The sequence below is a fragment of the Phasianus colchicus genome, chromosome 5 (assembly GCF_987193195.1).
Source record: "Phasianus colchicus chromosome 5, bPhaCol1.hap1.1, whole genome shotgun sequence".
NCBI classification, from domain to species: Eukaryota; Metazoa; Chordata; class Aves; order Galliformes; family Phasianidae; genus Phasianus; species Phasianus colchicus.
The window spans coordinates 6,927,869-6,955,845 of NC_143440.1; the positions used below are offsets into that span (position 1 = coordinate 6,927,869).

A 27,977-nucleotide genomic window follows, 5' to 3' on the forward strand; every position below is an offset into this window, starting at 1 on the left:
ATGGAAACTGATGCAGTATGTTAGAATGTTGTACAGTAGTGAAATAATGATAGTGAAAGAAAATTCCAGACATGTTAATTTAGAAATTCGTCATCACCATTTTATACAAGAGCTCTGTAAATCAATCTAGAACAAAATTAACGAGCTATGTAATATGAATAGCCATTCTAGGGAAGACTATAGAAGGAAGCTAAGATGATTGGTGAGAGAGACCATGCATTCTTATGATACATAAGTCAAAGAACGTCCTCTTGACTTCTTCAGTCTTGCACATAGACCTAAACAATCATCTGGGATCCTGGAGCAGATTTTGATGAATCAAACTCACCATTCTTCGGAGATAGTGATAACCAATAGGTACTTTAGAGAGAACAGCAGAAATTTCCTCATGTCTGGAAAAGATAAAGTTACATGCGTTTGAAAGGATGTAGAACATTTAATTTCCTGGCCCTAGCTTTGAAATATAAGTTATGTGGGGTGGTTCTTTCTGCTCAACTCACCCAATATTCCCAATTTTTTTTTCAACAGAGAAAGGCAATGAAGAAGATGGGTAGTTGAATGATAAAGACAGTGTCAACTCAAACTTTGCAAAAGCAGTGGAAGTGGAGAAGAGGAGCTTCACACTGTAAGAAATAAAAACAAAAACATCATGGAATGTACATCTTTCTTGAACTCAGCTCCAGAATGAAAACTAATTGCAGAACCTTACAAAATTATAGAATACAGAATTGCAGTGAAAAATAAGTTTCCTGGTTAACATAAAACATTTCTAGCTAGATAAAGTTTTCAGAGCTTTTAAGCAGGATCATAATTCTAGAATTGTCTCATGAATTCAATCCTATTTAAATCAGGACAAATTTCCATCTAGAAAACTAGATTTCTGTATAGTTTACCTGTCTAGGATAACATCCAGGAAGAACACAGCTGAATCTTTTTGCATATAAGGGTAAGACCATCATCAAGTACATGATGCCCAGGAAACATGCCTTTGGGTAGCACAGAATATGACAAGATTAAAGAAGACCTTTTGAAGGCAGTTGTCCCACAGTAAATCTTTCTGAGAATAAGCTGCCTGCACGCTTATTTTATTGACTTAACTAAATGTAGCTTCTATGGGACTTCTGGCATGTAGAAGAAGAATGCTTTTACAAAGGGTACTACAGAGTAATGTAAGTAAACAGCATCAAGGCACGCAGACAAAAGTTAACCAGGCACTTCTTAGGTAAGAATGCTCTCAAAAGGAATAAAAACTGTTTCACCTCATCCTTTTATCTTGTTCCATAGAAACATGAAACAAAATTGGGAAGCAGTAGCAGAAAATGAAAGCTAAGGAAAATAAATTTTAATTTACATGCTTTCATCCTTCAAAGACTGTTTCCACTTGGCTGAAGCAAATCAAAGTCTGAGCCTATTATAAAAGAAACAAAGCACTAAGCTACACAGGTAAACTCTTGGCTCTGTTTGCTTTGTATTGCTACGCCGTGAGAGAGTCAAATCCAACAGGAAAGTAGTAATTAAGAAGAGATTAAATAAAAGTAAGGAAGTTGACTGAATGCAAGGGGAGCTTCATTTCCAAGCTTTTGGATAGTACAGTCCAATTGTAGAAAAAATAGTTGACTTCTTAAAAAATAACTGCATAAAACAACATTTTCAAGAAAACCAACATAGCATCTTTTGCTTCTGCTTATGTAGAGACCCTCTGTACAATTTGCATAAACTCCATCTAAAGTTACTCACTTTGTGTCAATGATATCTGTCTTGAGAAGATTGTATTTTCCACCCCATTTCTCCAGAAATTCAATCTCCTCTCCTAAGATCCTGCAACGACTCACCACCAAAGAGACATCGTGAAGCACCTACGGAAAAGATTAGAAAAGGATTTACATTGAAACTGAAACCACTGCATGACACTCGAAGTTTATGCTAGAAAGCATTAAAAATATGCAGCTTAACTACTATCTCACTCTGTATACAAAAATTGTACAAGCATAAAAACAAATATACATCCTTCTTTGCCATAAGTTTTTCCCTTTAGCTTTGTCACCAAGGTTGCACAAACATAGATAGCACTAGATTTGGCTTATGAATTTAAACTACTAATTCTCCTGAAAGCAGAATGGCATGCAGCTCAATTCCCTGATTTCTACTAGCAGGAATAAGGCTTTTAAGCCATCACTGAGATAGTCAGACATCAAGGCAGCAAATAAGGAAGAAACCACAGCTTTTACGTCTCTTGACTTCTGGGGCTTCTCCCTCTTACTTCAGAATATTTATGAAACAGATTTTGACTTGCATTAATCAAGTATTTATCAATACACTTTTATTCTCTGTATCAACCTGTGACAAAAAAGATTTCATGTTTTTCTAGAGTCCTTTGAACACTTTACCTGGGGCAAGTATTGCAGCATGGGACACTTTTCCTGCCAGCATCCCTGACTTTCAATAAACTGGAATATGAGTCTTTGGACTAAACATGAAGAGAGCGGAGCTTTTTCCTCTGTAACAAGAAAGGAAATGGTGTTGCAAGAGATCTTTTCAAAGCCATGTAGCAATGCACTAGCAGCTAAAGCACAAATGTATAATGTCCTCTCAATAAGAGTATAACAGGGGCAGCTAATTTCAAGCTATGTGAAATATCTTACCATCCAAGAGAGATTCAAAGCTCAGGCTAACTATTTTTCTGGAAGGATTTTCACCAAAAACATCACCATCTGAGAAGGAAAGGAAAAAGCCTGAAGTAGTAACTATTTCTATATTTAGTTCTCTTAAGAAATAGACACTTGTTACATACATTTAGAAATTTTGTAGAGAGCACTGATAAACCTATTCAAATTCACTATTTATTGTTTCTCTTAGCTTACATGCTAACTCTATAGTTCATTTTTTATTTCAACAGATTTTTTATTAGTGTAAAATCTGTACATTTCTGTTCTAACTATTTAACCTATCAAATTCATGAAACAGAAATCTGCCAGATTTGCAACTTACCTACTGGGGTTCCAAACACAACTGTGAGTTCAATAGAATCATGAAGAAAATTAAAGACTGCCTGTCGCTCACTCCATTCACTAATCTCCCACTCAGTGAAGCTAAAAGGAATAAAACAAACACAGACAACTTAAGTTTCAACCAACCAATCAAAACAATTACCCGAAGTATAAAGATCAGAGAATTAAGAATGCTTGCATGTATATATTGTATGAGAGACCAAATACATTTTCACTTGTTAACGAAGTGTAAGAATCTTTTGGAATCCAAAGCACAATGCTATTCACTTCACATAAACATTACTTTTGGGATGGGAGGAGAGCTGGATATAGAAAGAGGAAATACAGAGTATCACTGTAAAGCCATTTACAGTTCACAGAAGTTTTGTTGCTTATCATAGGTTGCCAAGAGATGGGCATCCAAACACAAATCAAATAAAAAGGAAAAACAACAAACACAGATACATGTACATAGAAATGCGAGGCTCCAGAACTAGCTGATAAAAACAAAAACAGAACACCTGAAAGTCTTTTTTTTCCTTACTTGCATCTCTCCAGGAGTTCCTGGCAGCTCTTTTCATCTTCCTGTAGGTGCTTCATCTGAGCAAGTATTTGCTCGTTTTCAGTCTCCAGATCTGACAGTTCTCTACAAAGATAAACATCTGATGTAGCACACTGGTGAAAAATAATACAAATCTCTAGATCCTGAATCTGAATATTTTTAAGCTCCTTAGATCCCCTTTGACATCTTACCTTTGAAGTTCTTCTTCTTGAGCTTTGAGGCTTTCCAATTCTAAGAGAAAACGGGAGAAGAAAAAGCTGTGAGAGAAAAGAGCAGCAAAGATGGTCCTAACTTACTGTGCAGGTGCAAAAGATCTCAACCTAATGGCTGTTATTCCTACCTGGATGCAGATATGTGGTCAACAAAAGTTAGTTGTATTCAACAATGATAGTGTAGAACGTGATAGCCAGCACACACTCTTCTAATCACACTGATCCGAGTTCTAAGTCCCATTTTGCCATGAGAAGTAAAAAAAAATCTGTTTCATACTTAAACATCTATGTTATTCGCTATATCCAATGTGAAAAAGAAAGCCGTAATGTTTGCATCAGTAAGTTTCACTCTCTTCAGAACTTAAAAGTTGGTACCATTACCTTCTTCTAGTTTTCTTGATTCTGAGTCCTCTCCTTCCATTTCATCATCACTGCAGTTTGTTTCACATTCTTCCCATTCAGAATCTGTGGGAAAGAAGTATCAGAAGATCCACACAGAACTCCCAGATTCAATATTTAGAATCCATTTTATCTGTCTCTGTGTTCTAGACACTTCAGTATTTCAAAAATAGCTGATAAAGATGTGCAAGAAGCCAGGGAGAGAGGGGTATCTACCAGAAACCTGAAGAAGTAACAGAAAAGGAAAAATAAAACTCCTTTTACTGCACTGCTTCAAAGCTGTTACCATGCAATGTAATTTGTACTCAAGGCACTGAAAACAATTTAGAAGGAAGAAAATAAATGAAAATACAAATATGACAATCCCAAGTACTGACTGCAGCTTGTGTGAATGCAGCTGAACAAGTTTGCAGCCATTTTGAGGTGTGTAGAGTACAGCTGTCATCACTAGCAGATTTAGTTACACAATTGGTTATATCTTCATAGGCTACAATTATAATTCTATATTTCAGCTCATTTTGGTGTATTTTCTAGTCTTCATATGATGTGCAAGTATTCTCACAAGGCAAGTTCGCAGGCCTAGTGAAAAATGAAGCCTAACAGATACTTATAACTCAAGACATTTAAAATTCCAGGTGGCCACCGAACAGAGTCTTGAAACAGCAATTTAAATAGCATCTCTACAGGGAAAAAAAAAAGGGACCAGACAAGAAATCAACGAACCACTCACTTGTTTGGAAACACATACCTGCTTCCAGATCTGCAAGACAACTTTCTGCCTCCTTAAGCAATTCATCCATGTTTGCTATTCTTGATTGGAGCTTTTCATATTGTTCCTAAGGTGGGAAAATTGTGCTCCTTTGCATTGTATTCTTACACAAGTCAATGACATTTGTGTAATGCCTTCTGGGACCACCATTTAGATCTTTGCTTGCTAACAGACTAATTAAAGAAGCTGATACAATCTGCCATTAGAATGAAGAGGCAGATTAACTGACGATAATGCAGATGCCATGCTTAAGAAAGTACCAGGAACTTGACAATTATCTTCCTACCTACTTTTTTTTTTTTTTAAATGAAGGCATGAGATGAGATACATAACTAAGTAAATTTCAAGATACCTATCACAATGCACTGCTTGTGCTTTTCCTTGCTAGTTACTAATATAGACATTACTATAGTATAAAGAAGTAATTTCTGATGGCATTTCCTTTAATACTTCTGTTTTTCACTCCCATTACTTTAACTGCCAAAAGACTTAGGCAGAAGGTTCCTATAAGTAAGTGCAAGAAAATGTCACTGTCTTAAAGTATTTTACAATTGCTTACAGATAAAAGAAAAACTTGATTAGTAAGCAGACTTACTAGTTACTAGTTAGGGTCCCACTTTTGATGTTCTCAGTTTATGTTAGTTTCAAGCACAGATAAAATATGGTAGAAGTTCCTCTTTTAAATATAAACCTCTGAAGCCTTGAGGCAGATTACCTGTGCACTCTGTAGCAATTTGCTGTATAATGCCTCTTTCTCATTGTGAGCCAGGATTTTACTTTCCTTGATGAAATAGGATTTCATTTTGTTCAGTTCTGCTCCAAAGCTCTTCAGCTGCGAAGAATAGAAAATATGGAAGGGAAAGTGAATGAGAATGTGAAACAAAGAATTTTTCAGTCTAGTCTTTAGACTCTCTCCCTTCTCTTCTCCCACTACCTGCAGTATCCTATTTCGCTAGGAGCACTATTTCATAAGTTTCAAATGAAATTGGGATTGTCCAGCCTTAAATTCAATTAATTCAAATACAATCTACTAATAAAGCAATTTTCTTAGCAAAGATCCAACACAACCTTCCAAGAGGGAACAGTGCAAAAAGCAGAAGCATTGGATTTTAACAGTTCCAATAACTGAAGATTTACTTTCACAAAAAAAAATAATAAAAGGAGCAGCTTTATTAATTCTGTCAGATGGCTCTCATTTCAACTGTTCAAGATTTACTTAGAACACTTGTTTCTTTACTGTTAAAGAGGATAACTGAAATGATAGCAGAAGTCCAGGCAGTGCCTAAACCACAAGAAATGGTAACAAAGCCACCTGTTTGAATAGAACATAGCTACAGATTATGTAATACAATATTTTCTCTGACAACTATTAAACTAAAGATGCAAAATGTACAAATTGCTTTTTCGTACCATGTTTTCAATCCATCACCACTAGGTGGTATCATTCTAAAGCCAGAATGTAGAGCTTTGCTCTCAAAAACCTTTCAAATTTGTAATTCTTAGCTAAGGGTCCTAAGACCTTTTATTGTTCCTGAGTACGTTCTTCCTGAATCCAGTTAATATCCTAACCTCTGTGATATCCTGTAACACAAATCTAATTATGAATTATAAAAAATACTGTCTTTCATCATTTTAACTTTTTATTTTCATTGACTAGTCCTTTATTCTTGGCTTTAGAAACAAGGAAAACAATCTCTTGATCTTCTTCCTTAATTCTGTCTGGAATACTCTTATAATGCTTCTGTTTTTTAAATGCAAATGTCTTCAGGGTGCCTTTTGTGCCCATTGTCATTAGCATTCTCCTTTAAATACCCTCTGGCCTCACAATCTTTTGCTTTGGCCTGTGACACCATTATTGCACTCTGAATTCTGTATGAGGTTTTATTTTTCGTAATGACCTATTTTCTATTCATTATAGGTCCCAAACCATCACACATACCTTTCCAAACTAAATAAACATTTAGGTTAATGAAATTTCTGCTCCTCCAATGAAACTCCAATGAGGCTCAGGGGTAAGAGTAATTCATTTTTTCCTTTCAAAATTGTGCTGCTTGCCTAGGTTCCTCTGAAGTTTCTCTACTCTGAACTAACGTGTATTATCAACTTCAGTTTTTCTGTTTTATAGTAACATATTCACTCTAATCTATTTTACATTGACTCTGCAACTTAACCCTTCTGACATGTACAAAATTCTTTATTCCACTTCTTACAGTAGTCTTTCATCCAGAAACTATTTTGCCTTGTATCTTCTACCTACTGTTACACATTTGAACACATAGTTTGAGCTTACTTCGTTATGTAAAGAACATTATCTTTTCACGCAATATTACCTCTTCGTCTGAGCAGGTTCTCATTACTTCCCACAAACTCTTATTCACATTCACCAGTGGTTGATCCTGGACACTTACATACTGTTTTAATCTGAAATACAGGGGGACAAAATAATAATTGAATGAAAGGCTTGTTGTTACTACACTAAGCAGATAAAGAAGCTGAAGGAATAGGAAATGATGCTACTCGGGCTGGGAAAAACCTTAATACTGACTTGAATTTTAACATAAAACTTGTTTTAACTGAAACTGTAGATAGCAGAATGTATTAGACCAAAAAGTGACCTTCGAGTAAGGAAATAAATCATGGTAACTGTATAAAAAACACTGGAAAATTGGAACAACAGATTGTAATCAGTTATGATTCTGCTTCCTACATTTAATCATTTTCTTTATCACTCAAAACCTTTAACTCTTCTGATATGTAACCGAAACCCTTCATTAGTAATGAAGGAAAATCAAGCTGTAATTATATCCACAGCTCCTCTCCAGGAGGCTTCCCTATAACACCTAAACCTGTAATAAAACTGGCTGCCAGCATTAAATAGGTTAACTATCCTTTTTCTGCTTTCCCCCGTAAGTAATGTATTGACTTTCCCAAGGCCATTCTGCATGCCAGCAGAGCTGAAAAATAGAACTACTAATTTAACCTATGGCTGAAAAAATACAGACGTACTCATCTATCATCTGAGAAAGAACCTGGCAATCTTCTTCATAAATACGCATCTTGGGACGATAAACATATTGGCTGAGAATCAGGTCTTCTGGAGTAGGTGGAGCACTGACAGCACACTGGGAAAAAACAGAGGGGAAAACTGTGAATAGAGGGGAAAAAAAGCAGCATGCTTTTTAAAGACAGTAGTTTCTTATCCATTCATGTGCAGAAACCAACAAAAGGGCACACATTTTCATTTTTGCAGAACAGAAAATATATTTAATGGAGGTAGCCTGACATACTTGATGTACTGGGGATTCTTCATCTAATTACCTATATAAAAAAGCACATAAATAACTGAGCTTAATTTCATCCCTTCAGGGGCTTTTTTTTTTTTTTTTTTTTGGGTGCAAATTAGTAAAATAGGGTTCCTTATTTCCAGGAAGTTATCTGAATTTCTAATGTGGCTATCCTGCTGACTTATTACCCTGACAGTGTGACATCATGCAACAGTAAGATCTGCTTATACAGAAGCCAGGTGCCTAAAGAACTAAATCTGAAGTATTAAAAAAAATTTTACAAGAATTTTCACAAACATACTGCTTACCATCTAAAGAGTATGTTAACAAACACATCTTTCTCAGTGATGCAGGCACTGCTAAAGCTTTTCCACTGCCTCAGCACACCATTCGTTGTGCCACTAGAAACTGCAGTAAGCCACAGGAAATGCAAATATTTGAGCTAATTCCCTATATTTTCTATTAAATAAATGTCATTGCCATGTTTTAAACTTTCTCTGCTCATAAAACTTGTAAGGTTTTCCATGTGAGGACAGAAAATTAAGCAGCTCATCCACACTGTTTTATTAGATGATCATTTTAAGGAGTGGTACATATTTTTCCTCTAATTTAAAAGTAAACAAAATAAGGGAATGCCTTCCAGTCAATTTTGAAAGTAAAGAGCCAGAAGTCAAATCAGTGCAAATATTCAAACTCTGAGTACTTTCTGATTTGCAGTACACACATATTGTAGCGTTCATGCAAAACTAAGAAGAGAATGTAAGAAATCCAATTTAGTAACTTTCTTATCAATTTGCACATCAAAGCTGACTGTCCCTATAAATTCCTCTATTGTACTGCAGGAAGTGGCTATAGAAAGGGAAAGCAAGAACTAGACTATATAAGAAGGAATCAGTCTTAATTGGAGCTGCTGAAAGAAACACTGGAAAGCAGATGCAATAAAATTAAACAGTTATTTTAGTATTTCAGTTTGGACAGTTTTTCCCAGTGCTTTTCTTCCCCCTCCTTCCCCTTCTCCCACAAGAGGTAAATGGTGGAGCTTATTTCCAGGCATAGAATAAATATAGATTGAAGAAAGGGCCTTGCTGCAGTTGTAATTGACAGAAGCAACCCATTTGGTAAATGAACAAAGCCATTGTAGAGCTAAGAATAAATCAGGTTTCTCACTGCTATAATTAAAGGTAAAAGGTTTTTTGCACATATCTCACTATGCTTTCAGACATAATTCTGATTTCAGTGGACAATTGATATAGTAAGAAGATATAGTGAATAAATTAGAGCTTCGAATTCTTTCAAGTATGTCACTCTTTAAACAAGCTCAGAAAACAAGGATTAACATACTTATCCAACCACGAACTAATACATTTCGTTTTGTGAAGAGACTGAAATCCATTCCATTTTTCAATACTGAGGAAAAAAAGCATCAATTAGCAGTGAACTAGCAAAGAGAGAATTGGACCCATGTGGTACTGACAGAACTGACTTCTGTCTGGAACTATTCAGAGGCCTTAAATATAGAACACTTTGAAATGAAGACAAACATAATGTAAAGTCAGTTTCAAGTATATCAAAGGACAGATACTCACACTGGCTGGAATATGACTCTGCCGGGGCTTCTGAATTGGAACATGGACTTGAAGAAGAGTAAAAAATTCCCCAACTGTGATGACACCACTCTGAAATTTCTGCAAGGTTAGGAAAATCATGCAGGTAAGTGCATTCTTCAAGAAAAAATGCTTACTGGTATATATGCACACAAGTATTTTTCCTGTTACGAAAAGAAGCTGGCATCTCTCAGCTATATACATACCTCCCACAAATTATCTTCACAAATGCTATCTGTGAGAAGCTGCGACTCCATTTGACCGCTTCGTTGAACTAGGCAAAATAAATAAAGAAATAAATAACAACATGGCGGGGGTTAACAATATTATTACAGAAATATTAATCCTAGTTAATTGGCTCTAGAAGAAAAGCGACTAATGTAGAGTTTAACCTTCATGACTTTTCAATGCTGAGTGAAGACAATGGCGAATACTAAGAAACAGGTTGAAAGCCTAATGTGAAATAAAAGTCATGTCAGAGTGGTAATGAAATGACAGGTCATTTTTCCATGGTAAGAAAGACACATGTATCATACTAAAAAGTAATAAACCTGAAAAACAGCCCCCAACAAACGTATGGAGAGCATCCTAGGTTAGCATAGACTAAAAAGTAGCTGAGCAACTTTGAAGATGACTATGGCTTTCAAATTCTGAGCCAAGATAACCAAGTTTATCACTCAAAGGAAAGAGTCCAGCTTCCACTGGATAAGACATCATCTTTCATGATTGCAGTGGGCAAAGTTGGAATTGGTTTTGTAAACAGAAGCAGAATATCACTTACCTGACTGGCAGATTTCTCTCTCATTATTAGGTACCAGCTAATTAGTGAGCGCTAATAAACCAGGAAGCTGAATCTGCCAAAAGCCAGGCAGATGCCTCTGCAGCACTCTAAGGAAGCGCTCTTATTCCCTGAGGGCAGTTCTGAGACGCGCAGGCTTTGCATGGAACCAGCTTAAAACAATCTTTGGGCTAGAAGAATAGGAGTCAGGGATTTCCTCTGTGCTAAGAAAAATAAACTGTGTCTTAAGCCCAACCCAGCCACAAAAGCAAAAACTTGAATTCTGCAACTTTTCTCCTTTTCTCAGTTTGCATGGCTTGGCCTTGTTACCAGTGTGAAAAAGCATGTTGACAAGCTGGACAGGAAACTGCAAAGCAGGCATTCAACTCCTTTTCCAAATATGGTATATATTAAGGGTAAGGCTAGTCTTTAATTAAGCCAAAAGATACAAAAATTTGAGATAATTTCCACAAAGGAAGCCTTACTTGTTAATTCTGTGTCAGCCTTAACAGAATCTAGAGAGCTGCTGCTGTTGGCATGAGTACAGTCAGGGTTTTTAGCTGATAGATTTGGAGAACCTTCACTTTCAGCAACTTCCGCGTGACTTTCCGGTACAGGGCCATAAGTAACCTAGTATTAGCATGTTTAAAAAAAAAAAAAAAGGAAATCAGAAAAGTTTTATAAAATAATGCACAAATAATTCAATTAATGGTTTTTCTAGCCATTTCTTGACATCCAGAATTGAATTATCTTTGGTATCTGCACATTTCACACTTAATCAGCACGAAAAACCAGCATATGACTACTCAAGCTATTTCTTACCACGGCATATAGGAAGTGATGTTCCAAAATCCTTCATCTGTTTTTCAATCAAAGCAGTAGCCAGCACAGCCTACTCCTGCCGTTTTCAGAGCTAAAAAGTTTCTAATGATGATGCACAAACTAATTCTTAAGCTCAGATTAGCATTCCATATTTGCTCAGATTTTCTTGATTCCATAGCAACTTGTGCTGTCCATAAGGCAGCCAATTTAAAATAAAGATACATATTCGGATTCTAAATACTAGCTTTTGGTCTTACTCTATAATTATGCACAAACAACAACTAGCAAATGCTTTAATACAGATAACTAAGAATACTGATTTGAGAAAGACTTGATAGAATACTATGGAGTGATTAAAAATCAACATAGCCCTTACTGCTTGCCATGGATCAGGAAAACTGCACACATTGATCTCATCATTCCAGTTTGGCAAAACAATGAGAAATACTGGGGAAGGCATAGCAAAATTACAGTAAACTGGTGCTAAAGAGCAACAAAAAACCCTACCAACAGATCTATACACACCTGAATAAAAGTGCTGTTAGTATTAAGCGCATGCCAATAATGAGTGATTAGGCTTACCTGCAAGTCTTGGGAGGTCCCACCAACCATGATTTCATCCATCTTGAGCTTCTTTAGACTTTGAAGATCCTCCTCAACGTATTTCAAAGCTCTCTTTGCATTGTTGTTTGTCTCTTCAACTTGAATCTTTTCATTGTGGGAAATTTCTCTTTTGTTTCTGTTATTGCAAGCCTCTTCCACAAATTCAGAGCTTACAGAATCATTTGAATCCATTTCATCTGGGCAGACAGGAAGAAATTCTTCTGCTATAAACTGAGAAGGGCTGAAGTTCTGCCTACTAGAGTTGTCATAACCTGGAGCTTTAATGGTGTTCAGATTTACTTCTGGAACTGGTGATTCTACTTTGCCTGAAGATTTTGCATTTATGTCTTGCACACTAGAAACAGAAGGATTTCTTCTGTTTGGTAGTTTAGGCTGAAAGATACCTAGAGGGACATTTCTTCTTTTATATTTGTCCTTAAGCACCATGCCTACATTTGCATCTATGGGAGAAGTTCCAGATTCAAAACATGCATTCTCCTGCTCTTTGGCATAACATAACCTTTGTTCACTTATGCTATTTCTTCCTAAATTCAAGGTATCCTCTGGCTGAGTTGGTAACTTCAGCAAGTGGTCAGAAAGAACAGTTTCAGAAACAACTACAGATTTCCTTCTAATATTTTCCAGTTTGGAACAAATATTTAAAATACCTGATAATTTAGGCGCAAGATCTACTGGGTCTCTCAGACTATCACTGACTGAAAGTTGCTTAGTTTGTTCAGAGTTTATTTGGAATTCTGTCGCCTCTCCTTCAGCTGACAGCACATTTTTCTCCGATTCTTTGTTAGAAACTGGAACAATGCCTGCTTCATCCATAGCTAAATCTGTAGCTAGATCTTCTTGTCTAGATGAATCACCTTTCAATACTTGATTTCTCTGAGTACTAAGTGCATCTGGAGGATCCTTCAAAGAATCTGAGTGCTGAGCAGGAAGAAGAACATGGGATACTACAACTTCACTTTCTTCACTGCAGTCCAAGGGGTCATTACCTGGCAACTTTAAAGACACTCTCCTTGATTTCATTGCTCCTGGATGTAAAAGATCCTGCTCACTGTTTATAGGAATTGAGTTTTCTGTGGAAAGGCCAAGATCCTGTGGTGCCTGGACATCCAAAGCATCTTTTGGAATTAGGACAGAATAAGTGGAATCTGGTACTGTGCCACTGTGAACTTTGATAGGTCCTTTCTCAGTAGGCGATGCTGAGGCTGATGAAGCAGAAGGAATTGAGGGCTTAGTATTAGATATTTTATGATCCCTGCCATTCAGGTCTTTTATTTGTAGAGAATCTATTTCATCTCTGCAAGAGGATGATGACACACTATGCAAGTCTGGTTGTTGATTGCTCTTATGTGATGTTTCTTGATTCTCAGATCCTTCAGTATTGTTATTAACAGCAATGGTATGTGATGAAGTTATTTCCATATCATCTTGGTTGTGGCAAAATACAATGGTCTTACCAGCAGAAACTGCAGAAATGGCTGGAATGGACCTTCCATTCCATACACCGATCTTACCACTTAATACATCATGAGTTTTAGTGATGTCCATATTCTCAGCCAAAGGAAAAATGACTGTTTTGCTACCTGAAAGAGCCTCCTGTACAACCTGCATGGGCAGATTTAATCTATCCTCACATAAATCCCTTTCAAATCTTCCATCAGCAGGGTGATACTCAGTCATTTCCATGTCAGCTTGGTCACTTGTAAACATAACTGAGGAAGTTAAATGAACAGATTGATTGTGTTGCCTACCTTGCAGAAAATTTTCTTTTAAAGATACATTATTGGCTTCAGTGATTTCCATATCATCCATAGTAGTAGCTTCTCTGTTTGAAGGAACTTCCTGTCCAACAATTTTATCCGAGATCAACGCATCATCACATGGAACTTTTATAGTAATTTTATTGGCAGAGCAAGACTTGATGTCTATGTCATCCTGGTTACTTGTGAATGTAACAGTTCTAACAGGATGAGCTGAAGATGGAGAAGGAAGTCCTACCTCATTTTGTGAGACAATTTCATGGCTTATTGCTGCTGTAAGTCCCTCTGTGATGCTCATGTCATTATTCTCACTCAGCGAAAATAAAACAGTCTTTTCCCCTATTGTTCCCTTTAAGCTTTTCCTTCTAGTTCCATTAGTTCTGCTAAGCATCCCTCGAGATACAGCCTTTTCCATTGAATTATCAGCTGCAACAGAATCAATTTCCATGTCATTGTTTTTTGTAAAAACAGAAGTTTTATCTTCAGGAATGAAGGATATGTCATTGTTCAAAATTTTAGGCTGCAAAATTGTTTTGTTGTCTGCTGAAGCTGTATGATTTCCAGTGATGTCCATATTAGCACCTTCTGAAAAGATGGTAGTTTTCTCATCTGCAGAAAGCAAATGCTTTATACCAGTCACAGTTAACATTTTCTTATCAGATACCAAGGAGTACATATCACACTCAGGCTGCTCCTGATTGTTTGTCATCATTACCTCTTTTTTTAAGGATATTTTGCTTTTATCCTCAATATGTCCTGGTGCTGCCTTTCTTCCTGGGAAAAGAGTACAGATGTTTTGATCAGGAGCCACTACTGCACAGTTTTCAGTCAAGTCCATGTTTTCACCAGAGGGAAATACAACTGACTTTTCTAAAAAGGAAGGCAACTGGGAACTTCCCTTAAGTTCTTTAGAATTACTGGCTAGTGACCTTTCTTCAACACCCCTCAAGCATAGGTCATTGCCTGACTGAGGATTATTAAAACCCTCTTCTGAAGAAACTGTTTTACTGATCAAAAAATTTCTCTCAAAATTTTCTACAGTTGATGATACATTGTTTACTGCCATCATAGAATGTGTTTTCTCATGCCTGTCAGTGTTTTGGCAATCTGGGATTATTCCCAATATTTTTCCAGGTGGTGCATCTCTTTTATTTCCAGAGCAAGCAAACTCATTACTGGAAACAAAGAAAGCACTTGGAGCTAAGTGAGCAACCGTTTGTTTCTTTGAGCTCACTTTGACATCTCCACATTCTATCGCTGCAGCCTGACTTGTATGATCTATGCCAGAATTATCAGAAAACTGGAAGGTCTGATTTTGTAGCTGTTTGGCTTTTACATTATTTTGAACATAAGTATTCCCATTTTCCTGTTCTATATTATTAGGAGTAACAACCAAAGAATGAGCTTTGGTTATGTCCATGTTTTCATCATCTGAAAACATGTCTCTTTTGTCATCTGTGCAGGAAACTGAAGAATTCAGAAGTTTATTTCCCAAAGGCTGAGATACATAAACTTTTTCATTTTGCAAATATGTGAATGCACGTTTGTCAGTGACAATATTTTCAGAGACTTTCCTCTTTTGCTCCTGGAATGAATACACGCTCTTTGCACAGGAAGTCAGACTACTAGCCTGAAAGTCTGTTTTTCCAAGCATCCTATTGACTGTTACCACCTCAACACCTTTAGCACTCACTTCTATAGCCTGGCTTCTTCTAATACTCACGTCAATACCAATTGCCTCAAGATTTTCCTTGTCCCTATCCAAAGGGTATGCAGCATCACTAAAATTATTGTTCTGGTTCTTACTTGGAATTATTTTACAATGCATTTGTTCTGCTTCTGTGGTTATCCCAATGCTTTGATCACCACTGACAACTGCCTGACATTTAGTTATCTCCATTTTTTCCTGCTCCCTTAAATTGGAAGATACAGAGCTACTATTAAGAAAAAGTGGTTTGCTAGTGATAGAGTTGGACATTTCAGGAGGACATTCATTTTCAGTATTCCTTCTAAAACCCTTGCCAACACAATTTTTAGTCAAGTCCACATCTGTTCCTGAAAATATTGCAGTTTTCTCTGGTAGTGAAACAAGTAGGGAGTTTGCTAGTCTGTGCTGAAGCCTACCCTTAGAGGAACCCGTAGACACTGAATTTGTACATGAATTGAAACCAGCATTCAATGAAGCAGTACTGTGATCTTGGATTACTCTGTCATTTTGTCCATCTGAGCCTGAAGATAGTTCACATGCACTATTCTTATGTGACAGAGAAGTTCTATCCTCTAAAGACAGACTTCTTGTATTGTCATTATTTACTGGATGTCTTCTTTCTACTAGCAACAAATTTCTGCTAACTGGTTTTTCAAAAGCTTTATGACATGAACTGTTCATTCCTTTGGTACTTGCATTATAGACTGCATCTCTGTAATTCCCAGTAATTTCCATGTCATCACATTGAGAAAAAACAACGGTTTTATCATCTCGGAAGACAGTCTCAGAAGAAACAGATCCTGGGATAGAAGACAATGTTCTGGTCTCCTCTTTCTGGTGAGACGTTCTCTTTACAACAGAGTAGTTATCTAGCTCCAAGGACGAGAAATCCTTTTTGAAGTTTAAATTTTGATTACCTACAATGCCAAAGGGAAAATGCATTTTTGCAGTGTGATTAGTTGTCATATCCATTTCATCATCTGCAAACGCATGAGTAACATCTGCAGATGGTAACTGTTCTGTCGGAACCTCACAAAGACCAGAATGCATATTTTGAATGTCAGATGCCTGGCATTTTGTCATTTCCATTCCATCATCTTGCTCTCTAAATATTTTTGTTACATTGCAAGTGGCTAGTTGTTCATGGGAATAAACATATGATGACTGTGCCATGTTTTCTGAAACTTGTGAAGGGACAAAAAAAATGTTCTCTTTTTCAGGTCCTTCAATAGGATTAAGTGCTTTTTCATTTGAGTTCATCAAAAATTCATTGGAATTTATTTTCTTTCTTGTAGCAGCATCTTCCTTCTGTTCAAAAAATGGGCAAAAATGGTCTGCAGAAAAGGAAAAATGAAGATCTTTGCTTTTTTCTGCCTTTTCATTGATAGAGTTTAACTCAGCCAGAAATGATACAATATCTATTTTCTCAGTTTTGTCAGTTTCATTGTTATTCAGGTTACGTGCAATCACTGCAGTGTGACTAGTTGTCATATCCATTTCATTTTCATCTGAGAAGATGAGTGTTGTATCAGGCCTATCTGTTCTCGGAATAGCATTGTCCACATCATGGCACTGAAAAAAGACAACAAATGACAGCTACCGGCACTTGCAACAAATGACACAACAACTTACCCTATTTAAAACAAAAATAAACTAATACAGTTTTAAGACGAGGGTTCTATCTCTACAGTTTTTTGCTTTGCTTTGTTTTGTCATGTGTTGTTGTTTTTTAAATAAAAAAAGATTTTAGTCCTTCTCAACAAGTAATAACATGTAAGACAAGGAGGACAACTTCACTACAAATTCTTAGAGCCCACATTTTATATATTTTTACATATATTTAAATGGCATTTCTTGAAACAATGCATCTCAGCTTTCTCTTGGACAAAATTTCCTATTTAGACACATGAAATTCTTCTAAGCATAGAACTGAGCCTTTTAAATCAATATTTTCTATCACTCTACGATGTGGTTTCTGTCCTTTTTTTCCCGATCAACTGCAAATAAAATCCCTGCCCAGCTTATCGTGCACATTTCCCAGAGCAGCAGCACCAAGTTGGAATTTTTTTTATAAGACTTCCACCCTGACTAAGAAGATTTTAGTCTCCTTAATAGAAAAGATTTACAATTTTAAACCTGTGGACAAAAACTGGCCCAGTAGAAAGATTATACTGTTTCATCAAACATAATGGATTTATATATTAAGAACAACTTCATATTTATTTAAAATTACATATGCTATTTTATAAATGCAAGAAATAAAATATACTAGAAAAAGCACAACCATATACATTACTTAACTATGACCCTTATAGGCTCATGGTACACATCTTTTAATCAAAACTAGACTTTAATAGCTTTTTTTTTTTAAGCATTCTTTCACAAGAGATAAGGCATTTACTTAAATTTAAATTAAGCATGGAAGTCAGAAGCCATTGCACTAAGGAGAACTGTTCAATAGTGCCATGACACCAACACTAATGTATAACACAACTCAGGATCTTTGTGCCTCTGAATGTCTTAGCTAGATATTTTCTGTTATCACTTCAATCGGCTGAAGAATTTCAGATACCTTTTTGTGTCACTGCAATTTTTCTAAAGTTTTTTAACAGTGGGAAAAAGACGGTGTGTTTGTGTATATCCATTCTACTCAAGGAAGAAAACTGTAAGCAGAGAGAAATATGTGAAAAATATTTATAACCTGACCTATCTGAAACATAAGCTCCTTTACATATTCTTAGATAAGGGAAGAAAAGAATGTAAGAATTAGCTCAGGTATTGAAAAATAGCTAGCAATTTTAGAAACAGAAGTTATCAATAGTGTAGTATAATGCCTATCGGATTAGGAAAATACTTCAAAATATAGAAGATTATGCTTCAGATGAATTTTATGTGAATTCAAGGATTTATTTTTTAGACAGCTGTGGTACATCTTTCATCTTAACTACACAAATTATTATAACATACTTTGGACACCAGTATTTTCAGCACTGAAGAAATAAAATTCACATACCTCAGTCTGCTGCACCAATGACTGGATAGGGGCATGAAGCAAAGTGCTCATCCCTGATAAAAGAAAAGTAAATACTGTGTTTGCTGATCTATTTTATTATTTTAATCAACTAAATTGAAGATCTATGTACTCAATTATACAAGCATCGCTTTGTGAGTGAGTGCAATTAAAGCCAAATACAACCTGAGAAATATTTTCAGTACTACTCTGAATGTGTAGTATGTCTATCCTTACTTTCAAACTATTGTGCTTGTAAACAGCCTTATGGAGCAAAGCCCTATGAAGCAATAGTGATCTTCAACAGGGAGACTGTTCTAGTATATTAAAATTATTCTACCAATAATTAATCAGTAGTGTGGAATAAAAATAGCCATTTTCCTATTAATTTTTAAACTCACCAGTAATGTCACATGGAACAGCTTCAGGTTCTTCATTTCTACAAAAGGTGATTTAGGTAAACAGTATGTTAAAAAATAGTAAAACAGGTGGTTTCAACAATAAACTTAAAAAGCAGAGAATTATGTTGCATAGCTCATACATGACTGGGCAGCAGATATCAGACATAACAAATATGCTTTCAATGTATCCTGAGTTACAATGTTACTCCTCCATGAGATTTATTTCCAAGCATGCCACAAGCCATCATACAGTTGGCATTCTAATTTCCCAGTGACAAGTAAAAAGGGAAAAAAAAAAAAAGAGAGACAAGATTAATACTTCATATTTAACTCAGATCTTCCACTTTCAGTCATCCCTTTCTCTTTGAAAAAGGGAAGTTATGCACCTAAAAGCCTGAAATCATTTATCTGTAAAACCAAAAGCCAGGCACAACAACAAACTTGTTGGCTTTTTGTCTAACACTTAATACCTTCTCCTCTTTAGTGCTTTCTTGACTGTTATGTCAAGACCAAGAAACCTGAGCTGGAATATTGATTTCTATTTAAACACGTGTTCACATATGTAACTATATTGCTTTGAAAACTTTAAAAGCATTTGTTAACTACAAGTAAGCTGTTTCCTTGCTGTAGGTTTTAAATAAGAAATTTTCCTTCATGCACAGTCTAAATGTGTTATTAACTCAATATAATTTCGAAATCTCATAATTTTATTTTATCTAGATAATAACTTTGATAACAGACAACACTATCCACCTTTGAGTGAAGAATTTACAGTAATAAATATCCAAAAAGATGTCTATGAATTGTGGACTCTGATAGGTCTCTTCTGAAAGATATTCCCAAGCAATTGACCTGGGACAGAAGCAGTTTCAAGACACAATTCAAATTTTCAGAAATTTCTATGTGAATGGCTAAAACACCCATATCCTTCTTATACAATTTCTTTAACCAGACAAAAGCACTGAGCAATTTTATATCTAAATAGGCACGATGCATTTGTCTGTTTCATTGAGGACTGATGTTCTGATGGTTGCATGCCACATGAAGAGATGCATTCGCAGGACAGAACTCTAGAATTGTGGAAATATTTTTTCCCCCAGACTTACTGATTAAGCAGGACATGATTCTCTGTATCTTCTGCTAAAAATATAAAAATTAAATATATTGAAGTGAGAAATGGGATCAAAACATTGAGAGACAAAAGTAAACTTTATAGAATAGAATGTTCTGAAGTTCTCACCTTTGATGTTTCTTTTTATTGTGGCAAAAACCCAGGGAAGCAAAGTACTTGAAAAAGCATTAGCTTTTCAGATTTTTACTAGGTAATCTTTGACAGACTGAATGTGACATTCTTCACAGCCTTCTTTTAATCTAAATCACTGAAGCAGATTTTGTTCTAGCCGCCTGTTGTCTAAAAATAAAGTAATTTCTACTCTGAGCTAACAGGTCCAACAGTGCTAGTAACCAATGGGTTGTTATCCTGTCTATTATAAACAGCTGACCATATTGTTCCCTATCTGTGACTGACAAGCCTGACTTCCTAAATTCTGGGTTGTAATCTTGTTGCTAAGTCTGGGGAATCCATCAGAACAGAAAGGAATGTTACCTTCATTTTCTCTTTCTGCTGCATTATTCTTAAGATCTCGATGGAAGACCCTGCAGCTAAGAACAAAAAAGAGTTTTTGAAAACACAAGACCATCAGTTTTGAAGAACATGAAAAGAAGTTTTTTTGGTTTTGTTGTTGTTGTTTGTTTTTCTTTAAATCAGCTCTAATTTCAGTCTTTTCCCACATGGTACGTTCTAAAACCAAGACATTAGCTGACTGAATCCAGCCACACTTTCCATATGGTTAATGAAAAGTAGAATTTCCTAAATATATGAAATTCACTCAACCATTTTTTTCTAGCTAGGAAGAAAAAATGAATAATTGCTCTCTTAAGGCTCAATATCAACTCAGTAAAAAAGCAGTCACTAATTTTCTGTACTGAATGCACACAAAGGTATGCAAACAGCAATTTTAGGCGATGGCAGATAACTGTCTTTAGCTTTATACTTAAATGAAGGATGGAGATCTGCATCCTTCAGATAACACTTACTTTATGGTGTCGGCAAAGCTGACACGTCGGGAGCTTTTCCTACGTTTTTCTATGTTGAGATCCTGACAATAAAGAACATAATGGTTTGATTATAAAGTACAATTCTTATACCATAAGTCAGAATAATACAGATTCTCAACAACAACCTGAAATTAAAATATAAATCAAGTACCCTAACACAGGCATGTCCAACTCATGTCCTGCATGTGGCCCACCACCTGCCCCAACACTATAAAGGAAACAGCTCTACAGCACAAGTGGCCCCTCTGGCACACACCCATCGCCCAGTAACAAACCAATTCTCTGTGTGCTATTAACACTGTACTGTCTGAAACCAGGGAATGGGAAGGGCATTGCTGTGCAACACTGACTAAAGAGACTGCAAATAATTGTGTATTTTGATACAGTGGCTAAAAGCAATGCTCTGAACAGCATAGAATACGAAGCCTTGCTTTCTGTTTTGATAAAGGGATTTGAGAATATGTTTTAAAAAGGCCAAAAAAAAAATTTATGTGAGCAACTACTTTTTCAGTTGATATAAACATTACCTGCAAATTTTCAAAAGGAATGTATAGAGTTGCAATCAGATATTCAATTCAAAAATCTGATTATGTTTCTTTACCAGACTTTCATGGCACCCCATCGACATCCATCGATGTTTACTGAATGTTTATGGGATACCCAACAGTGGATGTGACCACAGAGAGGCTTCGGGTGGTGTGTTTTAGCAGTGGTGACAGAGTGGGTCACTTGTGCTGATGCAGGTGGGTTTTTTTGGTTTTCTTTTTTTTTTGTTGTTGTTGTTGTTGTTGTTTTGTTTTTTTGTGTGTGTTTTTTTTTTTTACAAGTACAACATGCAGCTCTCATTCATTGCTAGCAAAAATGCACAGCTAATGGTAGTGGCTATGATGAAAAACAGTTTTTGTAGCTGAGAATTTGCTCCACCAAACAGTGTTATTGTGCTCTTTGTTCCTACTGTAGTTTCCATGGAAATAAATAGGAGGCATTACTTTCAGAGCAACTTACATATGTGGCCCAAGACAATTCTTCTTCCACTGCAGTTTAGGCAAGCCAAAGGGTTGGACGCTCAAGGCCTAACAAATACAGTGGCTATTTGCCAACATCCTTAAACCACTTACAGTTCTCCAACTTCCCTCCTCTTTACACAGAGACACCCACCTCACAAGAAGCAGGTCACTTTGTGCTAACTGCTCGGTTGTACAGAAGAAGCAAAATACCAGTTACAAAGCTTTTTGCTTGGAGTAATATGTGATGAACTATGGAAAAAATGCCATGTTGTTCAGCATGAGAGTTGCAGGATTTATTTTGTTTTCTGCCCCAAGAATTGAAAAACTACAGCACTGCAGCAGGGGTCTCAAGAGATCTCACCTCACTGATTTTACCAGTTATTGTTCTAACAGATCAAACTTCAAGTCAAGAGGACTATAGCAGAAGCGAGTTCTATTTATTAATTTCTGGTTATTTCACCCTGCTTGACAGAATAAATATTCTGATGTAATATAAAAGAAAAACTGAATGGATTTATTGTAATACTTATTACTCCTAACATTATCCTCTACAGCAGTTATTGCAGGACTTTTTACATCTACGTCATTCTAGTGAAAGTTTAATCAAGAACAAGTTGAGGAACAAACTGAAGATCTTAACATCAGCAAAAGAGGACTGAATAGATCTACCTGAGTGAGTTCATTCCCATTTCCCAGATCATCAAGAGGATTTCGTGGAGCCTTTAAAATCTAAAAGAAAGTATAGTAGTTGAGAAAATTAGCCCTCACTACTACAAAAAGATGAAGCAACAAGTAAATGAGAGGTTTAATCACAGCTGGTGTACAAGCAGTTCAAGACATCACTTACACACAATCGAACTACCTTGAATTACCCTACACTTCTCTCTTGTATTGGGCATTTGGACCAGACTCTGACCCTGCTTCTCACCATAGCACTACATACAGGAATTCAGTTGGAGGTATATTTCTTTCTGAGACTGCAGGAGCAGTCAAGCTATGAACACCCTGCTAGGCACTTTGTGTAAGATGAAGAGATCACCTGGTGAACGAATTAACAGGGCAGAGGTCTCAGGCAACAAAAGATAATAATGGAAAAACAAGAGAGATAAAGGCATGGTGTTGGACCTTATGTTGTGAAATAAGTGCAGCAGAACTGAAAAAAGCAGATAGGAGCATAGTTTAACATCTTTTATAGAAGAAACAACGTACATAGGTAGGTTCTACTGAAGTATGCAGCCAGTTTATTCTGTCTTAACATTCCACAGTTAATGCTTCACATCTTTGGGAATTAATTTGGAAATAAAACAATCCTAAGTAAATAAACTTCAAATAAGCATATAAATCTCCAATTGTAATTAAGATTTATAGAGGGAATTCAGCCATAAAAAGATGTATAAAATAAAAGACTTAGGAAAAGCAACTGATATATAGTTGACCAAATTCATAAAATTCTCAATCCATAATCATGGACATAGTTCACACAGTATTAATTTCTGAACATCTTATTTAAGTATTTATTTTGAGAAGAGAGTGGGTGAACTATCCTTCTGAATATTAAATGCATTCACTTCCACTCAGAAAATTACCAGGTAAATCCATGGTTTCACCTGCAAATCCTTCTGTGGAAATTGCATGACCTTCTGTCACGTTGCTCATGTCAACAGAATGCATTCAGCAGTGAACTGCTGCTTCAGGAGGCTACATGAACTGATTACTTGGATGTAGAATATTTCTATGAACACCAGCATAACTTTAAATCACAGATCTAATAGGGCCTGTCTTAGATTTTAGTATTCTTTTCCTTCAGGCTGTGATGAGAAAACCAATTTCTCTTTACAGCTTCCCTTTCTTCATTCACTCTCTCACTCACTCACTTTAGGAATGCCCTAAGTTACTCACAGAGGACAGTCGTTTTCCTCTGATGTGCTCTGTGTTATCACTGCAGGAAGACAAAGAGAAACAGATATTAGTGCATAAACTAGACCATGATGTATTTCTTGAACAGCGCTGCCAAAATTCTAGATTAATAATTCAAATTCTCCTTTATTTTTACAAGTGCAGTATTACATTAAGAAGCTTGCCTGGAACAGATCATTTCAGCACTAAATCCCAGAAATAAGCCTTGTAAAATTCAGCATATTCTGCTCCTGTGCTCAGTCTCCAGACAATCCACTACTATAAAATTTCCTCAAGCTTTCCTGAGGACACCTGATCAAATAAACTTGCAGTTCTTCACAACGGACAGCTTTTCATTCATGAAATGCTGAAGTACACTTCATCTTTTTTCATCTAAAAGATTATAGTTAAATGACAATAGCATCCTTATGAAGTTTCAACTTACTTCTCCACGTTAGAGTCCAGGTAAATCTTGTCCATTTCTGCAAGAAGTGTTTCTCCTATATAATATAGTACTGAAATCCAAAAATATTAATGAATGACAGTAAGAATGTTACATACAACCACAGCCAGATACTAGCCTCAGTAAGTTGGTATAATTTCTCTCTTTCTTTCGTCACAGGAATTCACTGATGTTTAAAAGGCCTCTAAGTCTGTGTTTTCAATTGTATATCATATTATAAATCAATTGTGCCAACAGTTTGAGTGCCACTGTCCAGGCATCCTTGTGTTTAAAAATTAAGATTCTGGTAATTGCTGGTAAAAACGACCAAGGCTTCTACAATACAAAGTTTGCTCTGATACACACTGCAGTGCTTCACCCACTATTGCCTCTCCACCTTCCTGCAATAATACCTTCTATCTTACCAACTAGAATGCATATTAAAAATCAAAGAAGGAGACAGTGAATTAATCCACATGTAAGGATGCCTATTTTAACAAAGACATAACATTACCTAATGTTTCTTGTAAAGCACTGTGAACTGCAAAGCTATGATTACCAGATTACCATATTCCTCATAGCCTCAGTTTCTCACGGACCTGAAGATCACAAAACACTGTACCATCAATAATCAATATTCAATCAATAATAAATATAACTGTGTGCAATTTGTTTGCTATTTCCTAGATTTCAGTGGTATTTATCGACATTTATACCTCTGTCAAACACTTTGCAAAGGATATTTACATGAGAGCTATACGTAATCTAACAATAGTTAGCGGACTACTTCATTTTCCTTTCTCTAAGCCTCAACAATGTATACAGAATCACAGAATCGCTTGAGTTGGAAGGGATCCCAAGGTTTACCAAGTTCCAAGCCCCTGCCACAGGCAGGGCCACCAACTTCCAGATCTGGTACTAGACCAGGCTGTCCAAGATTCTATCCAATCTGGTCTTGAACACCTCCAGGGACAGAGTATCCACAACCTCTCTGAGCAGCCTGTTCCAGCACCTCACACTCTCTCTGTAAAGAACTTCCCCCTGACATCCAATCTAAACCTTTCCTCCTTGAACTTAAAACCATTCCCCCTTGTCCTATCACTGTCTACTCTCATTAAAAGCTGATTCCCCTCCCATCTATAATCCCCTTTTAAATACTGGAAAGCTGCAATGAGGTGTCCTCGCAGCCTTCTCTTCTCCAGGCTGAACAAACCCAGCTCCCTCAGCCAGTATTTGCAGAGGAGGTGCTCCAGCCCTCTAATCACTGTCGTGTCCCTACTCTGGACCATCTCCAGCAGCTCCACATCTCTCCTGTATTGGGTGCCCCAGATCTGGACATAATACTCCAGTTGGGGCCTCTCAAGGGCAGAGTAAAAGGGACAATCACCTCACTGCCCCTGCTGGCCACACCTCTTCTGATGGAGCCCAGGATACTGCTGGCCTTCCTTCTTTAGAGATACCCTTACTTAAGGAAGGATTAGTATTTATATTACAATAGAGAGATCTGCACAGAACAGCCCAGCTTTTGCATTTCATAGAATCACAGAGGAGGTAGAAAGAGCCCTCAGGAGATGATCTAGCACAACAATCTGCTCAAAACTACAGCTTGCCTGCTCCAGTTTTCAATGCCTCCAGAGATGGAGACCCCACCACTCTTCTGTTCCACCTTCACTACATTTTTTCTCATGCTAGAGTGAAATTTCTGGTAGCCCAGTTTGTGCCCATTGTCCTTTGACCCTTCAAAGGTAAGAGAAGTCTGGCTCCTTTAAACTCTCCCGTCAGGCATTTATAAATATTGGTAAATTCTCCCAATAAGCAACACCCTTTTCTTTCCACCAAGACAGTCACCTCTGCATCAGCAGCATTCAAACCACAAACCAACAATTCTCATTTTCAAAGCCAAAACTAACCTTTATGTAGGGAAAAGAAAGCACTAGATTTAGCAAAATACTGAATCACATAAAATGTTATGCTGTGGAGAAGTGGAGGTCAGCCTCTTCACTAACAGTGACAGGACAAGAGGTGACGGCCTCATATTGCATCAGAAGAGGTTCAGGTTGGATATTAGGAAACATTCCTTCTCAGTAGGAGTGGCGAGACACTAGCACAGGCTGCCCAGGGTGGTGGTAGAATCATCATCCTGTGGATATTCAAGGAATATGGAGCTGTGGCACTGAAGGATGTGGTCATTGGGCATGATGGGAGAGGGTTGGTGGTTGGACTTGTGCTCTTAGGCATCTTCTCCAATCTTATTGGTTTGACAGTTCTATTTATTCAGAAATGCCAGTTTGTTTAAAGGCACAATGAGAAAACTTAACTAAAGGATTGCTTTCCCAGCAAACTTGTTTGCATAAACAGGAAAACAAACAGTATTAAGCCAGCATTAAGTGTAATAAGTAAGAGCCAGAGAAAGGCCTTCCATAGTGACATTTCACTGGTACACAGAAAGCTGATTTGTTGAAAGCAAGTTTATTCATTTCTTGCTTTATTTTTGCAAGATAATTAGCACCAAAGAGGTACCAGGTTCACATCAGAAGTAGGAGACTGGGGAGCCCTGGCTTTCAGGGCCTGCAGCCCTGAGGCCTGCGATCCAGGTGGGCATCCCTCTGGGCCCCATTTGTTTTTCTCCTCCCTCTGCCACTGAGGGGAGAGTTGACAATCCCAGAGCGACTCCAACTGCCAATTTACACTCCACTACCGCTTACATCAGCGTGAACCCCCCGGGGCTGGCCACGACCCCACCCATCGGGCGGTTTTAGCGAGGCTCCCTCCGTCTCCAGGGCGCCCCAGCTCCGAGCGCGCCCAAATCTCCTCAGCCCCTTCCACCCCACCCCACCCCACCGGTTCCCACTTCAGGCAGCCCGAGCTCCCCCGGCTTCTTCACGCCTTCCCACCGCTGCTCAGCCGCTCTCACTCACCACTCACGGCCGCTCTCCGCCGCTGACCCCCGCAGCGCCCATAGGGCTGGGCCGCCGCTGCCGCCTCACAATTCAAATCTAACCGCCGCGCCTGCGCGCCGCCCCAAACCGCCGTCCTGGCGGCAGCGCCGTACAGCATGGCGCCCCCCAGCGCTCCGTACAACATGGCGACCTCCACGCTGTCTGCCTCGCTGCCTGCCATTTCGCCGTTAGCCTTCGCCAGCGCCCACCGCACTCGGAGCGGTGAAGCTGGCGACTCAGCAGCACCCAGCCGGGGCGAAGCCGCTCTGTTTTGAGCGGTCACCTCACTCTGCATTCTTCCCACGAAAGGACGGCAGGCGCCATCTCGCAGAGCGAGGTGAATGGGAGACGACGCCAGGAGCCATTGGCGCAGTTTCTTATAGGCTCTGCGAGAAACAGAGCTCTCGTGACGAGGTGGCCGAGTGGTTAAGGCGATGGACTGCTAATCCATTGTGCTCTGCACGCGTGGGTTCGAATCCCATCCTCGTCGGCAAGATTTTTTTCCCCCTATTTTTCTTTTTCTCCCGCCTATTATTTCTTTTTTTATTATTTTTTTTCACCTCACACCAACGCTGGCTCCCGGCCTGCTGCAGGCACGGCTGTCAGCCCCGTGCCTCCCTCCCGCCACTTGGGGCCGCTCCGGGCCCGCCTCCTGCTG

The 27,977-nt window shown here is 37.7% G+C and overlaps 1 protein-coding gene and 1 non-coding gene across 4 annotated transcripts; one reads left to right on the forward strand and one right to left on the reverse strand.

The window, feature by feature from the left end:
• KNL1 (kinetochore scaffold 1) lies at positions 1-27,880 on the reverse strand. Of its 3 annotated transcripts, none has more exons than XM_031607230.2 (26): positions 27,299-27,879; positions 24,384-24,453; positions 23,942-23,981; positions 22,712-22,771; positions 21,015-21,076; positions 20,524-20,579; positions 20,024-20,054; positions 18,918-18,955; positions 18,520-18,572; positions 12,000-17,078; positions 11,081-11,225; positions 10,024-10,091; positions 9,800-9,898; positions 7,936-8,051; positions 7,260-7,350; positions 5,645-5,761; positions 4,909-4,996; positions 4,143-4,226; positions 3,741-3,780; positions 3,532-3,633; positions 2,989-3,089; positions 2,643-2,711; positions 2,388-2,497; positions 1,738-1,856; positions 501-623; positions 1-392 (listed from the first exon to the last, which is right to left on the reverse strand). In XM_031607230.2, the coding sequence occupies exons 1-26, from the start codon at positions 27,612-27,614 to the stop codon at positions 287-289; spliced, it is 7,383 nt and encodes a 2,460-aa protein (XP_031463090.2). In that variant the 5' UTR covers positions 27,615-27,879; the 3' UTR covers positions 1-286. The 3 variants fall into 3 exon arrangements, 2 of the variants coding, with proteins under 2 accessions (XP_031463090.2, XP_031463089.2); XM_031607229.2 differs by having other exon boundaries at positions 20,024-20,057; XR_004168821.2 differs by lacking the exon at positions 1-392 and adding an exon at positions 894-986 and having other exon boundaries at positions 542-623; positions 20,024-20,057; positions 27,299-27,880.
• On the forward strand, positions 27,728-27,809 carry TRNAS-GCU (transfer RNA serine (anticodon GCU)). Its single transcript has one exon. It is a non-coding gene; the product is annotated as a tRNA-Ser (tRNA).
• Positions 27,881-27,977: the final 97 nt, after the last annotated feature.